Raw genomic sequence first — 15,447 nt, 5'->3', positions numbered from 1 at the left:
TACCGCCCGCAGCGCCCTTTAACTCGGGCTCCGCCCCGCGCCCCGCCCCCTCCCCGCCACTGCGCGCGCCCCGCGCCCCGCCAATCGGCCCTCGCGCCCCGCCCCGCCCTCGGGTGGGTGTGTGCAAAGGGCCAATGGGCGGCGGGCGGGGGCCGGGCCGCCAGAGGGGCGGGGGGAGCGCGGCGCCCGCCAATCGCCGCGGTGTTGTTGAAACTGAAAATACTACATTATGCTAATAGCAGCGGGGCCCGCGCCCGGGGGGTGGGGGGGTGGTGGGGGTGGGACCCTCGCGTATAAAGGGGCGCGCGAGGACTGGGCGTTCCACAGGCCAAGTGCTCTGCGCTCGGTGGGTGCCAGCCAGGCCAGAGCCAGCCTAGCGAGCGAGGACAGGCACTGAGGGGGCGCGGCCGCCGGCCGGACGACACAGCGAACGAGACTCAGGAGCAGTCCACGGCCCGACAGCCAGGTAGCCGCCGCGCCGCCCTCCCGCCGCGTCCCTTTGCAAATGCAGACTCCGGCTACTCGGGGTCTCACTTGCTCCCGGCCTCCGCCCTCCTTCCCTCTCCTCTTCCTCCTTTTCCTCTCTCCTCCTCTCCCGCCGCCCGGCCCGCGCAGTCCTCGGACATGTCCGACGTGTGTCTCCGCAGCGTGTTGGCAATGGAGCGCCTCGTCGCCCGCCGCACCTTTCCCCTGTTCGCGCGCACCAGCGCCTGCCGCAGCCTCTTCGGGCCGGTGGACCACGAGGAGCTGAGTCGTGAGCTGCAGATCCGTCTGGCTGAGCTGAGCGCCGAGGACCAGCGTCGCTGGGACTACAACTTCCAGCAGGACGTGCCACTGCGGGGCCCCGGGCGCCTGCAGTGGACCGAGGTGGACAGCGACTCCGTGCCCGCCTTCTACCGCGAGACGGTGCAGGTGGGGCGCTGTCGCCTGCTCCTGGCGCCTCGTCCGCGCCCGGACGGCGCGAGCGATAGCCCGCCCCCCGGGCCGCCGGCCGATGAGTCCCTCGACGGCCTCGGGGAGGCGCCGGCGCCGCCGTCCAGCGGCCCCGCCGTCGCGCCCGCCCCGGCCCCGGCCCCGGCGCCGCAGGAGAGCGCTGAGCAGGAGGCGGTCTCGCCGCCGCGCAGCCAGGAGCCCCTAGCCGAGCCGCCGCACTCAGGGATTTCGGGGCGCCCCGCGCCGGGCACTGCCGCCACTGCCAACACCGCTGCCGCCGCCGCCGCCGCCGCCACTGCCGCCGCCGCCGCTGCCACCACTGCCGCCGCCGGAGGCGCCGCGATCAAGAAGCTGTCCGGGCCTCTCATCTCCGGTGAGTCCCGCGCAGCCCCGCCCCGGCCCGGCCCGGCCCGGCCCTGCTTTGTCCGGCCGGCCGGGCTCCTCGGCCCTCGGGGGCCTCACTTGGTCCCCGCCTCCTCCGTGGCATTAAAGGGCCCGCAGCGCGCGGGGCGCGGCTGCGCCCGCACCCGGTCCCCACCCTGTTGTGCTCTCGAAAGGCTCACGGGGGAGGGATGGGAGGGCGCGCTCTGGCCCCCTCGGAGCGCGACCGTCGCCCCGGCCGCTGGCGCCCCTCCCCGGGCGCGGCCGGGCGCGGCGATCGCGGCGCGGAGGGGGTTAAGAGCGGCTGTAGCCCCGGGGGTCTTGGCCGCGGGACAAGGGGAAATGCTTACACAGCACATTGCGCGGCGACGTAAACAAAGCTGACCCGCCGCGGACCTCGGCGCGGGCGGGGACGGCGCCCCCACCTCGGCCGGCCAGCCGCCCGCGCCCCCTCCCGGCCCCCTCTTGGGCTCCCCGGCCGACCCCGCCCTGACCCGCTGCGCGCGCTGTCGCCCGCAGATTTCTTCGCCAAGCGCAAGAGACCCGCGCCCGAGGCCAAGGCGTCGAACGAGGTTCCCGCGGGATGCGCCGCGCCTGGCGCCGCTCCAGCCGTCGGCTCGGCTGAGCAAACCCCGCGCAAGCGGCTGCGATGAGAGGTGAGTGCGGCGGCCCGGGCGCGCGGGCGGGGAGGGGCCGCCCCGCGGCGCCCTCGCGGCCGCTCTGTCTCCTCTCCTGGCTCACCGCACCTCTCTCCCGCAGCCTCGCGCCCAAAGAGCCCCGAGGGAGCCCGCTGGGCAGCGGACAGGAGAGGAGCGCTGGGCCTCGGCTGGGACCGTCCACGTAGCAGCAACCGGCGGCAGCTGCCACGGAGCAGCGTTCGGTTTTGTTTAAAGTTTGAAAACTGTGCAATGTATTAATAACGTCTTTTATATCTAAATGTATTCTGCACGAGGAGTACACTGGTCCCAAGGTGTAAAGCTTTAAGAGTCATTTATATAAAATGTTTAATCTCTGCTGAAACTCAGTGCAAAAAAAAAAAAAAAAGAAAAACGAAAAAAAAAGGAAAAAAGAAAAAAACATGTATATTTGTACAAAAAGTTTTTAAAGTTATACTAACTTATATTTTCTATTTATGTCGAGGCGTGGGCCGCTCTGCCACGCAATAGCTCGGTTATTGGTTATGCCAAAGGCACGTCACCCGCATCTGGTTATCGGCAAATGTAAATTTATTTTTGTAGCGGACTCTGGGGGGAGGGTCGCTCCCAAGCTGTAGCTGCCGTACAAGCCCATCTAGCTTGCAGTCTCTTCGCGCTTTCGCTGTCTCTTTTTATTATTATGATTATTTTAAACTTGAAGACAAATCTGTTAAAAAAAAAAAAAAAATGGTTCCTGAGCCGTCTGCACCACTGCCCCGGCTCCTCGTCCGCCGGGTTCTAAATAAAGAGGCCGAAAAATGCTGCAACTCAGCTCCGTGTGTGCTTGTACTGCCTTCAGCTTTCTCCTCTGGCACCCCCAAAAGTTAGGGAGCTAGAACCCAGGGGGCAGCCCAGGCTATTTTCTAGTCCCCCCCCCAGGCAGGGGGACTTTCTCCTGGCAGGGCTGGCCCACGCCCACCTGCCCCAGGCCCCTAATTTAGGGATGAGCGGCCCCGCCCTCGCTCTCCATGTCTCTCACACGCACACCACCCCACCACCGCCACCCCACGAGGGCTGTGTGCCAGACCGAGCTTCCAAGGAAGCCACCCACACCCCACCTCCCTTGGGCCGAGCCCCAGTGGGGCTCCTGTGGCACCTGCTGGCCTGAGCAGCAGGGACCTGAGCTTTCAATTCCTCAGGCCCCGCGCAAGGTGGAGCCCCAATGGCTCCAAAGGCCCCAGCTTTGTGGCCTGGTTCCCCAGGGTGGGGCCTCAGGACCCCTGATGTGTTCCTGGCCTTTGTAAGCCAGCCAGCAGTTGGGGAGGGGCGGCCTGCAGGCCTGCGCTATGGGGGGGGGGGGGAGATGACACGCGGCCCCTGCCAGGTGGGGGTGGGGTGGGCGGGCTCCCAGGACGTTTTGCTGGAAGAACTCAGGCCTGGGTCCACCCATGCACCCACCAGCCTTCTAGTTTCAAAGTGCTCCCTTTTTTGTCAAAAGGAGAGGTTTATTTTTTTTTATAGCTGACCTATAAACCTCTGAAAATTATGGCTTACAACGGAAAGGGTGACGTGAAATAGCAAAAACGGACGCCTGGCAGCATCTTCGCTGTGCCTGAGGCTGGGAGAAGCGGAGCAGTGGTGGTGCATTTTTCTAGGTTGCTGTTTTGGGGGGCTGTTGAGGACACCGATGTCCCCCGCAGATCAAGTTCAAAGGCTCGGCTCAAGCCTTGATCTTGGAGATGCGGTTTCGGCCTGCGCTTAACTTACCCCGCCCCCCAGTTGCCTGAAAGGGTGGAGAGGAGGGAGCCTGACTGGCCCCGAGGCCCGGCTGGGGCTGGACACTGCCGAGAATGTGCCCCTGGAAAATGAGGAGGGGCCCTGCCCTGCCCTGCCGCCTTCGGCCTGGACACAGTGCGGGAATTAGACCTGCCTAGGTCTGACTCTGGCTTCTCATCTCCCCTTTGGGGTGGGGGCCTCCCCGACGCCCACCCATGTGACCAGGTGGAAGCCCAGCCTGGCTGAGAGGGAGGAGGACGGCAGCTGCGTCTTGAGCAGGGAGCCCCCGGGCATCAGTGATCTGCCTGAAGGACCACTGGTTACTAAGGACAGGGTCTGCCTGGGCAGACCCCTCCCCAGCCCTGTCCTCGGCCCCAAACAGAGTGCTGAGGAAGGGACCTTGGTGGGGCAGGCCAGCCAGGCGTCCTCCTGGATTTGATGCTCACAGCCCCGGCCCCCGCAGGGAACCCGTGCATGCGGGCCCCCTGCCACCCAGCATCCTCGTGTCACTCGGAGGGGCTTTCTAGAAAGCAGGAAGGGGAACTGGTTTCTCGGGCCAGTTTCTCTTCCAGGCAGGAGCTCGCAGCCGATACCCGGAGGCTGATCTCCCTGGGGAACAAGCAGTGGTCTTGAGTCACCTCCATGACCCGGGCAGCCCCCATGCACCAGGCTGGGAAGACAGAACGTCGAGCCTTTACTCATAAAGCAAGGACGCGATGACCAGTGGGCAGAGGCTGAGAAGGGACAGGGTACTTCAGCTGGGTATTCAGGGAAGCCATAGGAAGGGTTGGCACCCACATGCCAAGGTGGGGCTGAGCCTGCGGGAGGACGGAGCCAGAGGCCCTGAGGGCGACAGGCTGGCTGGGTGTCCTGGAGTCGGAGTGTCCGGATGAAGCAGGAGCGTCAGGCCGAGAGGGATGCCTGCGTGTCTCCTCTGGTGCTGGCCTGGCTTGTGGGTGGGCGTCGGGCCCCTACGTGGCTTAATCATTATTCGATGTAAGACTGCCTGGTCTACCTGCCCAGTCTCCCCTGGCCTCCTGGGCCTTCCTGGGGCTGATGGGCTGGCATCGACTCTTGGATTTTACCTGTGGGCAGTAGGGAGCCCTTGGGGGCAATGAAAGAAGAGTGACAGAAGCCGAGGTAATTTTTTTTTTTTTTGGTCTTTTTGTCTTTTTAGGGCTGCATTTGGGGCATACGGAAGTTCCCAGGCTAGGGGTCCAATGGGAGCTGTAGCTGCCGGCCTACACCAGAGTCACAGCAACATGGGATCCGAGCCACATCTGTGACCTATACCACAGCTCATGGCCACACCGGATCCTCAACCCATGGAGCGAGGCCAGGGATCGAACCTGTGTCCTCATGGATGCTAGTCAGGTTCGCTAGTGGCTGAGCCATGATGGGAACTCCAAGCCAAGGCTAATTTTAAAAGCATCCTAAGGCAGCTGGGTGGAGGGGGAAGTGGGGCCATCCAGGGACAGGTGCCAGGCTGGCAAATATTCCAAGTGCCTCCAGCTTGCCAGGCACTGCTCTGGGCACCGGAGACGGGGCGCTGAAGGAGATGGACCCAATCCCCCGAGAGCAGGAGCTGCCTCTGCGGTGGGAGGTGACATCACAAAACCTGATAAGCAAGCGGCAGCGGCGGCAGTGGCGGTATTGGAAGTAAACAAGACTGAGCCCCGGGCCAGGGGCTATTGTTTCAAGCCTCGGTGTCAGGAAGCCTCTTCCAACCCCACCAGCAAGGGACACCTGACAGCTGATGGGGTGAGGGGGGAGGGGATGGGGAAGTGGCGGGGGAGGCCTCTGAGGAACTGGGTTCCATGTGAGGAGAGGGGAGAGCCCGTGCTTTCGGACAGGCCTCCCCTGTCACTCTCAGCCGGGCCCCGAGGACGCCAGGACCCGTGCTTAGTCCTCCCACCAGCTTTCCACGCTCCCGGTGAGGACGAGGAGGCTCAGAGACACAAAGCCACCTGCCCAGGTCATTCCCTGGCAGAGTACCAGCCAGGACGCAGCCCAGCACAGCCAGCCCCCTGCTTCCATCTGCTTTCCCCCGATGCTGTCTCGGGAGCAATCTCTTATTACAAGAAACCTGCTTTCCTACATTATGAAAATATGAACTGAAGTCTATGTTTTATATAGGAGTTCACTATTTTTTTTTGGGGGGGGGGGACCATGCCCATGGCATTCAGACGTTTCGAGGCCAGAGATGGAACCTGCGCCACAGCTGTCATACTGATCCTTAACCCCCTGAGCCAGGCAGGAGCTCGAGTTCACCCTTCACGTTGGCTATTCTGTGGGTTTGGGCAGATGTAGGATGCCATGCATCCACCTTTACAGGATTGTCTGGCGTGGTTTCACAGCCCTGAAGAGCCTCCGGGCTCTTCTTCTTCATCCCCCACCCCACCGCAACCAGCAGAGCTCTCTTGACTGGTTCCATAGTCCTGCCTTTTCGAGGAGGGGGCACATAGTTGGGATCGCACAGCCTTCTCAGCCTGGCTGCCTTCACTTTGCTTTTTAAGATTCCTCCAGGTGAGATTGATAGGTCCCTTTTCATTTATTTATTTTTCTTTGTAGCCGTACCCGTGGCGTATGGAGGTGCCCAGGCCAGGGGTTGAATCGGCCCTGCAGCTGCCAGCCTACGCCACAGCCACGGCCACGCCAGATCCGAGCTGCATCTGCAACCAAGGCTGCAGCTCATGGCAGCACCGGATCCTTGATCCACTGCTCGAGGCCAGGGATCAAACCTGCCTCTTCATGGAGAAAACGTGTGGTTCTTAACCCGCTGAGCCACATGGGAACTCCTAGGTCACTTTTTATTTCTGAATAATAGCCCATCGTCTGCTCGGAGCACAGTTTATACATCCATTCACTTACCGAGGGAATCTCTGCGTCCAAGTTCGGGAATTATGAATACAGCTGTGTGCATTTTTGGGGTGGACCTAGGGGCTCGAGCCCTTTGAGGAAATAGCAAAGAGCACGGTTGCTGGATCGCACGGTAAGAGCTGGCTGAGATCTGTAAGATGCAGCCCAAGGGCCTGCACCGTTGAGCATAACGCCAGCCATGGTGAGAGTCCCCGTTCAGATGCTGTTTTCAAACTTTTCTTCGGGGTGGACCACACTGACTACCAGTGTTTAGGTGAATTAAAAAAAAAAAGAGGAATGCCCACTGTGGGTCAGCGGTAATGAACCTGACTAGTATCCATGAGGACTCTAGTCTGATCCCTGGTCTTGCTCGGTCGATGAAGGATCTGGCGTTGCTGTGAGCCGCGGTGTGGGTTGCAGATGCAGCTTGGATCTGGGCGTTGCTGTGGCTGTGGTGTAGGCCGGCAGCTGCGGCTCTGATTCACCTCCATGCCTGGGAACTTCCATGTGCCTCAGGTGCAGCCCTAAAAAGCAAAAAGTAAAAAAGAGAGAAACCTCATTATTATTTATTTATTTTAGGGCCGCACCTGTGGCACGTGGATGCTCCCAGGCTAGCGGTCGGATTGGAGCCATAGCTGCCGGCCTACACCACAGTCAGAGCCACACCAGACTTGAGCTGCATCGGTGACCCACACCGCAGCTCACGGCAATGCCAGATCCTTAACCCACTGAGTGGGCCCAGGAATCGAACTTGGGTTCTCACAGATGCTAGTTGGGCTTATCACTGCTGCGCCACTATGGGAACTCCCCCTCATTATAAATTTAGACGCATGGACAAAGCATAATTAAAAATGAATCATGACAACTGTGGCTTTAGCTCAGTACCTCTCTGGTCCGACCTGGCCAGGACAGAGAGCGTGAGCCATTGGTCAGTTCCTCCTCCAGCTGGCTCTGCACTGGGATGAATTGCGTTGCTGTCCAAAGACAGGCTGCCCTGCCCTGTGGGAGGGGTCTACAGCTGAGAGCGCATCTGGTCACATGACTTGCTCTGACCAATGACATGGAATCGGTGTGACGCAGGCCACAGGGGCCTGGATATGGCCTCATCATTTTCTCTCTCCACTGCGAGACCAGTAGTGTCCCGACCAGGGCTGCCCCTTCCACGACTTGCCGTGGAACCCAGCCCCAGCCACTAGGATGGGATTGTCACAGATCGAGAAATCCTCTGCTGCTGGCGGAAGACGCTGGGATTTTTGTTACACAGCATGAGGTAACGAAGCTGACTGAGACAGCTTCTTTGATGATCCCAGCTCACTGTTTTCCATTTCCAGGCATGACAGCAAGTGGTGGGGTTGGGGGGATTGCTGCGGTGTCCTGGATGCTTGGATGCATGTCTGGAAATTCGGAAGATTCTTCTCTGAGCAGTGCCTTCAGTTCCTATGGGTGCCAACTCCAGCCTGTCACACTTAAGAGTGGGGGGAGGCATCTTTCAGTGTGACAGGGTCCCTGTCTTTGCTGGTGGCTTCCTGCTCTTCAGGAGAGTTTGGATGTGCTTTAAGGAGTGTCCAGTAGGTAAGGCAGGGAACATGGGGGCAGAGGAGCTGCAGGTGGGATGGTGGTCCTTCTGCACGGCTAGTGCAACAGTGACCCAGATGCCGACTGCATCCCTGGATGTGCCAGCTGTGCACTCATCCCCACCACGGGACCACCATGCGGCACTTTCCTGAGGCCCCAGGACTGATAACAAGCTTCCCCATGAATGAGACCCCACGCCGCCACGTCCACCTCTGCACCCCCTGGCAGCGCACTGAGCCTGCGGGCTCACCCGGCGCCCAGGTTCCTGTTTCCGTGTGGTCTTCCCACCAGGGGGAGGTTGTAGCCGGTGGCTCGGATGAGGGTTTCCCAGGTCTTGTTCTCAGGTAAAGAGCTGCCCCGTCTCTGCCCACAGGTGCCTCCCCTCCAAGGCTGGTGGATTTGGGGGGTGGACCCCGGCCCCAGGCCTTGGATAGACAGCTCTGAGGGGACATCCAGCTCCAGGGCTCCCAAGGGATTGGCTGAGACTTTGTCACTTCTGCATCACCACTCAGCCTCTCGCCTTCCTCATCGTCCCTGCTCCATGCGGGTAAGCCTGAGAGCAGTCCCCGGCCAAACGTCCTGCTGTGTGTAAACACACACACACACACACACACACACACACACACACACACACGCGCGCGCGCGCACACGCACACACACACACACACACGAGCATGTCTGCCTGACCTTTTTATTTGACGAAGAAGGAAAATTATCAAGATTTGGGACCAGGTCACAACCTCCGGGGGCTGAGCTGTTTGCGCAGAGCGAGGTGTACTTATGTGGCCCCAGCTGCTTATTCTGAAGTTTAAAACTGGTGTTATTTCAGCCCTGGAGCAAGTGTTTCGGGTGCAGTGGAGATACGGATGGTATTGCTGGGACATGTTCTTTAGACTAAGAAACAGCCTCTGGTGGCTTGTGCGGCATCAGGAAGCAGTGCTTGGAGCCTGCCCATTGCCGGAATGCCCTTGGGCATGAGTTGTCCTCAGGGCCAGCCTGCTTCAGGGTCACATGGCTGTGTGTTTGCCATTCTTCAGCCCTGAAGTGTGGTGGTGGCGGTGGCTCTCCGTGCCAGGGGTACGAAATCAGAGGGGCCCTGGCATCTATCTGGCCCCTTCTCGCCCCCCCGGCATGTGAACACCTGTTCCAGTCACATCTCCTGCCAAATTAACCCATCTCCATGCTTTGTGGTGTAAGGTTTTGTTTATACCTGGGATGTTATGAGTCAGGCACGTGGGAAGTGCTGCCAGGCACCTCGGCTCTGTTTTATGGGGTGTTGGCCAGGGGGGTTGGAGCGGGGTTGGGAGACTGACTTCCGAGATGGCTTGGCTCCCTTCCGGGCCTGGCGGCACAGGGCTGGCCACCAGCTGGGGCCTCGGTTCCTTTTCTCGTGGCTTCTCTGCAGGCTTGCCTGGGCTTCCTCACAGCATGGCAGCCGGGTTCCAAGTGCTGTGTTCCTGGAGCCCGGGCGAGAGGGGCCAGGTCATCACAACCTGGCCCAGCGAGTTGTCTTGGCCTCATCTGCAGAGGCGGAAACGTTACTAAGACCCCCCTGGAGCCAGGGGAGCGGAACCTGGCTCTGCTTCTTCAAGAGTTTGCAGCCTCCTCTTCTTCAAAGAGTTTGTAGCTGCCGATGAGGCGTCTGCAACCTACACCGCAGCTCACGGCCGCGCCGGATCCTTAACCCACGGAGCGAGGCCAGGGATCGAACCTGCAACCTCAGGGTTCCTAGTCGGATTCGTTTCTGCTGTGAGACGAAGGGAACTCCTGGGGGTGGCTTCTTGCTGAGACATCAGAGCTGGGTCCAGGCAGAGGCGGAGTCACGGGCGCATGCCCACGGCAGCACCGACCTCTCCTCCCAAGGCCACCGAGATAGCGCCCTCTGCCAAGGGCGTCTTGCCGGCAGCTTTTTATTGTATATGTGTTGACTTGATATCACACAGCATGTGCACAGGTATATACCTACATAAAACTTCTCCCTTTTTTCATTAACTTTGTAGCTGGTGGTCCATGTTCTCGGCGTTAGTAATCGTATCACTTCCATCTGCTTTAATGAGCCCTTGCAGAGCCTGGAAGGCACAAGCACTCAGAAAATGTAGAGACCAGAGCCGTGAGCTCCACATCCTCACCAGCCAGAGCCCACCAACATTTTTTAAACTTGTCCATTTGTTTCCCCTTCCTGACTTTTTTTTTTTTTTTTTTTTTTTTTAGGGTCACACCTGCGGCATATGGAAGTTCCCAGGCTGGGGGTTGAATCAGAGCTACAGCTGCCAGCCTACACCACAGCCACCGCCATGCCAGATCCGAGCTGGATCTTCGACTTACACCACAGCTCATGGCAACGTTGGCTCCCCGACCCAATGAGCGAGGCCGGGGATTGAACCTGCATCCTCGTGGATACTAGTTGGATTTGTTTCCACTGTGCCACAAGGGGAAATCCCTCCCTCTCCCAACTTGGAATGTTTTGGTTGTTGCCTTTGTTTTAAAGCGAGTCCCAGACCCTGCCTCCTGCCTTGGGCAAACCCATCCCTGCAGGAGGAGCGGCTCTGCAAGCGCCGGGTGGCCCCATGGGGCCAAGGCTGGTGCGAGCAGTCCCCGCCATCATGGCAGCACCCACTGGTCTATCCCAGAAAACACTCCTTCCCCTTGCTCTAGAAGATCATGGTTGGCTTCCGGGAGGCCTATGCCAGAGCCCAGAACCCACTGCCATGCTGTGAGGCAGCTCGCGCAGGCGCCCGAACAGCACAAAAACCTTGCTGACCTCATGCCAGGGCCGTGCCCAATTTCCCAGGAGACTCTGCACGGGGTTGGGGGGACCTGTCGTGAGGTCCTGCTTTCGGAGAGTCATCGCCACCCAGAGGGCCGCCTTTGCAAGCACGTGCCACCGGATGCGCGGTCCCTGCACGGCGAGGACATGCCACGTCTGCCCTGGAGGCCCGGCTGTGGGATGTGTCCATGCTTTTCTGAACCTCTTTTGAGCCCTTTTTGGCGACTGCAATAGTGATCGTGATAATAAAATAACAGCAATAAAAATGGAGCTGTCACACACACAACCCCCTCTGGGGCGGAGTCCAGCGGGGCTTGAGACAATCCAAGAGTCTGTCTCCTCTGCTTCTTGGGCAAACCGCCCTCCGCCAGGGGCCCCGTGCGTCGTCGGAAGTCCCCTTTAGGGGCTATTATGCCCAAGGGGCCAGGGACTGTGCCTCCGGTGTGTGCTGAAGGTGCCTGTGGCTGAAGATGCTGCCACTGGTTCTGATGGAGGTTGAAGGTCAAAGCCATGTCCCTGAACAGGAAAGAAGAGGGGGTTGGAGGGGGGAGGAGAGAAGGAGAGAGAGAGAAAGGAGGGAGGGAGGGAGAATGCTGTCAGGGGACTCCTGTTTGTTTTCTCCTGTTCTGTTTTTCTTTTTGGTGGCTCATTTCAGAGGTTTGGTTTTCAGTTTTACTTGAGCAGCTTTGGGGGCCCATGGAGCCAGGTTTAGGGAGCAGACCAGCCCCTCTGATCTGCTCCTCCCACAGACACGTGCTAGAGGCCCCCACGTCCCCTGTCCCCCCGCCCCTCCAGCAAAATTTATCAGGGGGTGGGGGGCGGGGAATGAACAAAACCAGCCTGCCTAAGAATAACAGCAGAAAAAATAAGGAGCACGGGCCCTGGGGAAGCGGATCACTGGGTTTTCATGGGAAGACGGGGCCTCCTCGGGAACTCGGCGGAGGCCAGCGGGGGCTGCGGCTCCGGGGGCCCTGGGGAAGGTGGGGAAGGTGGGAGGAAATTGTGTTGGCTGGGCCACTGCACAGGCAGGAACGAAAAGTGGCATCTGGGTGGGACACCGAGGAGGAGATGCAGCCTGGCTGGTAGAAGTCACTCGAGGTCAGAAATGCCCAAGCAGGAAATGAGATGCAACTTGTAAAAGACATCAAAGGAAATGGAAAAACTTTTTTCTAATATGTCAGGGAGAAAAAGGAGTGGGACAGGCGGGCCCTTTATTAGAGGAGGGGACGGGGGAGACGAGATGGCCCCAGGCAATGAAAATCAAGGTAATTAAAATTGAGAGGGAGCTGGAGAGTGGGGGTGGGGGTGGGCCAGCATCTCCCTGCAGCCGGGAGACCCAGGGAACAGGCCCAGGGCCCTGCTGACGTGCCCCAGACCAGCGTTCAGCAGCCTGGCCATCTCAACGAGCCCCTGCAGCCCAGGGGTGCAGGCCCGGGGCACACACGGCAGGGCTGGCGGTGCCAAAGCCCTGGCTGCTGAATGCACTCCTTTTCCTGGAAGAAAACCCCAGCCGAAGCCATGTGTCCACACTTGAAGATGCCTGGACCACTGCGGGGCCCAGGCCCAGCCCTCTCCATGGAGAAAGAGGCAAGATGGCCATCCGGGGACGGAGCTGCTGCCGGGGAGGGGCCAGCTGGCCTCAGCACCCTCGTCCTCCGCCGGGGGCCACACCCTCCCTCTACGCACCTCAGAGTCCATCCGCAGAGCCCACCTGAGGTTGGCTGTTCGGAGCAGGCCCTGTTGCCTGACTCTTGGGGGCACCTCTTCTGCTGCACCTGGGTGCCCCCAAGGTGGCATTATAGCCCCTGTAGCAGCTCGTGACCCCTCCCTGGTGGTCAAGGTGGCCTGCCTTGGCCATCACCTCCAGCCTCCAAGGAGGGAGACTTGGGGCCATCAAAAATGTTGATTTTTTATTTATTTTATGTAAATAAAAAAAATTTTTTTTGAGTTCTCTTGTGGCACAGCGGGTTAAGGATCAGGCATTTTCACTGCAGAGGCCCCGGCTCTGCTCTGGTGCAGGTTCCATCCCTGGCCCAGAAACTTCCATATTCTTCAGGTGAGGCCCCAAATCGATCAATCAATCAATCAAGGGAGTTCCCATTATGGCTCATTGGGTTAAGAACCCGACATAGTGTCCAGGAGGATTTGGGTTCCCAGCCTCGCTCAGTGGGTTAAGGATCTGGCATTGCCACAAGCTGCTGTGTAGTTCGCAGGTGTGGCCCCGATCTGGTGCTGCCGTGGCTGTGGTGTAGGCCTCAGCTGCAGCTCGGATTCAATCCCTAGCCCAGGAACTTCTATGTGTCTCAGGTGTGGCTGTAAAAAGAAAAAAAAACACGATAAAAAATAATGGGTTTATTTTTTTGGCCATGCCTGTGGCATGAGGAGGTTCCTGGGCCAGGGATGGGACCCAAGCCACAGCTGCAATCTGAGCCACAGCCATGGTGGTGCTGGATCCTTAGCACACCGAGCCATCAAGGGAATTGATGCGTGACCTCAGAAATGCTTGAAACCTGGGGAGATACACAGCTGCGCCAGATACATGGAGAAATACGTGGTCGGCCTCCCCACCCCCCGTGGCCTGGGCTCCAATCAGTGTGTGCGCTGGAAGTCTTGCCCCATGTCCCCTTTCTCTCTGTCCCGGGGCGTCCACGGGAGGTGACCATGGCTGCAGGCTGGTTTTCTTTATTCAAAGGTTTTAGGCGAAGTTGCGCTGGATGCACAGGTGAGTGTTCAGGTGTTCCAAACTGTGCGCTCAGGTACCTGAGAACGCGTCCTGAGGGGGGAAGGGTGGGGGCCCTGGCCTGGAGGGGACCCTGGGCTCCCTGTGGCTGCTCCTACTCTTAGGGGCTGGCAGGTCCCTAACTGGGCTGGGCCTTCCTTTAGCAACTTGGGGCAAGAGCACAGCCGCCCTGGGAGGCAGCAGCTACGTTGTTTTACCCAGGCCTTGGGGGCTGGGCGGCGGGGGAGGGGGTCTGGTCCCTCCTCGCCAGGGCGCTTTCCGGGCTCCCAACTCAGTAAACAGCAGCGACAGTGACAACTGGGGTTCAAAAGTTCAAGAATTTAGTCCAAAGGTGGCTGAGTGGGCACCCTGAGCCCAGGCGGGCCAGAAGCGGCTGAGTGGATGCGTGGGCGCCCCGAGGAAGGCTGGTGCTGCCCACCCGAGGGGACGGCGGCCCTGGGTGCAGGCCTCTCCCTCGCGGAGGCCGTGGTGGGTGCCCGCGGGCACCCAGGCAGCAGCTCGCGGAGGGAGGGAGCCCGCGGCGGTGCCCGGACGCGGTCCCGGACTGATGGGCGGCTGCGCGGTGTTGGCGGCAAGGCGGCGGTGGCGGCGGGCAGGAGGCTCCCCCTCGGGGCCACGGCCGCGCTCGGCTCGCCGGTCCGCGGGGAGGGGCGGGAAGGCAGCTGGACGCGGCGGCGATTTATGGGCCTTTCAGGCGAGCAGGTGCCTCCTCGGGCCGCCCATTGTCTCGCCGGCCTCACAATGGGGCTGCTGCAGCCGCAGGGCCGGCCCCCGCCGCGGCCCGCAGCCTGCGCGGGCGCGAGGGCCCCGGGGCGGCGCGGGCCGTCCGTCCGTCCTCCGTCGGTTCGTCGGTCCGTCGTGCGCTCGTCGCGGCGTCCGTCTGCGCGTCCTCCGCGCGGCCGGCGGCGGGGAGCCGGCCCGGTGCGGCCGGCGTCTGTCCCCGAGCACGGGCCTGTCCGCCCGGCCCGCGGGAAGCCCGCGCCCCGACGTGTGCTTGCGGCCGTGGCGCCCGCTCCTCCTGTGCCGTCGGGCGGGCACCCGGCTCTGCTCGGCTGGCACGGCCCGCGCCGCCGCGTCCCGGGCGCACACACAGGGGCCTATTCTTCCCAGCTCCGCGCAACCATATGGCAAATCCGCGTCGACACAGCAGCCCCCGCTCATTCAGGCGCAGAATGTCCCGCAACAGGGAACAATCACAACTCTGTTCGCGTCTATTATGGATGCGAACGGGCGAGAAAAAAAAATCATTTAACTCCAAGAGATAGCCAGCTAATTACCAACCATATGTGAGCCCGGATTCAAAGCGATGCCGAGGAGTTCATTCTGAATCCGGTCGACTTTATTAGGTATAGAAGACAGATGTCCCAACAGCACACGCATCACAGAAAATCGTGTCGGGGAGTTCTTGAAATGTCCGGGAGAGCTCTTTAAATATTAAAGACCCGGTCCTGCTGATGGGCTGGGCCGGGGTCCTCTGGGAGCCGGGAGCCCAGGAGCAGGACTTAGCACAACGACCGTGGCAGACTCCAGCCCTGCCCCCCCCCCCCCCCGCCCCGACCCAGCGGGGCGTTCCCCCTCCCCCTCCCACCTCCTGGGGCCCTTCGGGGCTCTGGGGGCCCCAGGGCACTGCGAAGGAAACCCCAGAGGCGTTGATGGGCTGGCGGGTGGCTCTGCTGGGGCGCTCGGTCCCCTCCGGACCCCCAAGGAGGAAGCTAGAAGGAAGATGGGGTGGGGGTGTCTGTCTGCTTCCAGAGCTGGGCTGGGCAGGGCACATAGTAGGT

General features: G+C 60.7%; 1 protein-coding gene across 2 annotated transcripts; it reads left to right on the top strand.

The window, feature by feature from the left end:
- The first annotated feature begins 280 nt into the window (after nt 1–280).
- Nucleotides 281–2,780, top strand: CDKN1C (cyclin dependent kinase inhibitor 1C). Of its 2 annotated transcripts, XM_047774083.1 has the most exons (4): nt 281–466; nt 648–1,306; nt 1,834–1,970; nt 2,074–2,780. In XM_047774083.1, the coding sequence occupies exons 2-3, from the start codon at nt 658–660 to the stop codon at nt 1,965–1,967; spliced, it is 783 nt and encodes a 260-aa protein (XP_047630039.1). In that variant the 5' UTR covers nt 281–466; nt 648–657; the 3' UTR covers nt 1,968–1,970; nt 2,074–2,780. The 2 variants fall into 2 exon arrangements, with proteins under 2 accessions (XP_047630039.1, XP_047630038.1); XM_047774082.1 differs by lacking the exon at nt 281–466 and having other exon boundaries at nt 475–1,306; nt 2,074–2,347.
- Nucleotides 2,781–15,447: the final 12,667 nt, after the last annotated feature.

Source organism: Phacochoerus africanus, chromosome 4 (assembly GCF_016906955.1).
Source record: "Phacochoerus africanus isolate WHEZ1 chromosome 4, ROS_Pafr_v1, whole genome shotgun sequence".
Classification (NCBI taxonomy): Eukaryota; Metazoa; Chordata; class Mammalia; order Artiodactyla; family Suidae; genus Phacochoerus; species Phacochoerus africanus.
The sequence above is the reverse complement of the archived record's forward strand: the minus strand, read 5'-3'. Positions and strand labels throughout refer to the sequence as shown.

Coding starts and splice junctions, on each gene's coding strand:
- CDKN1C (XM_047774082.1), top strand. CDS start 625: ATGTCCGACGTGTGTCTCCGCAGCGTGTTGGCAATGGAGCGCCTCGTC. Junction 1,307..1,833: donor GTCCGGGCCTCTCATCTCCG/GTGAGTCCCGCG, acceptor TGTCGCCCGCAG/ATTTCTTCGCCAAGCGCAAG.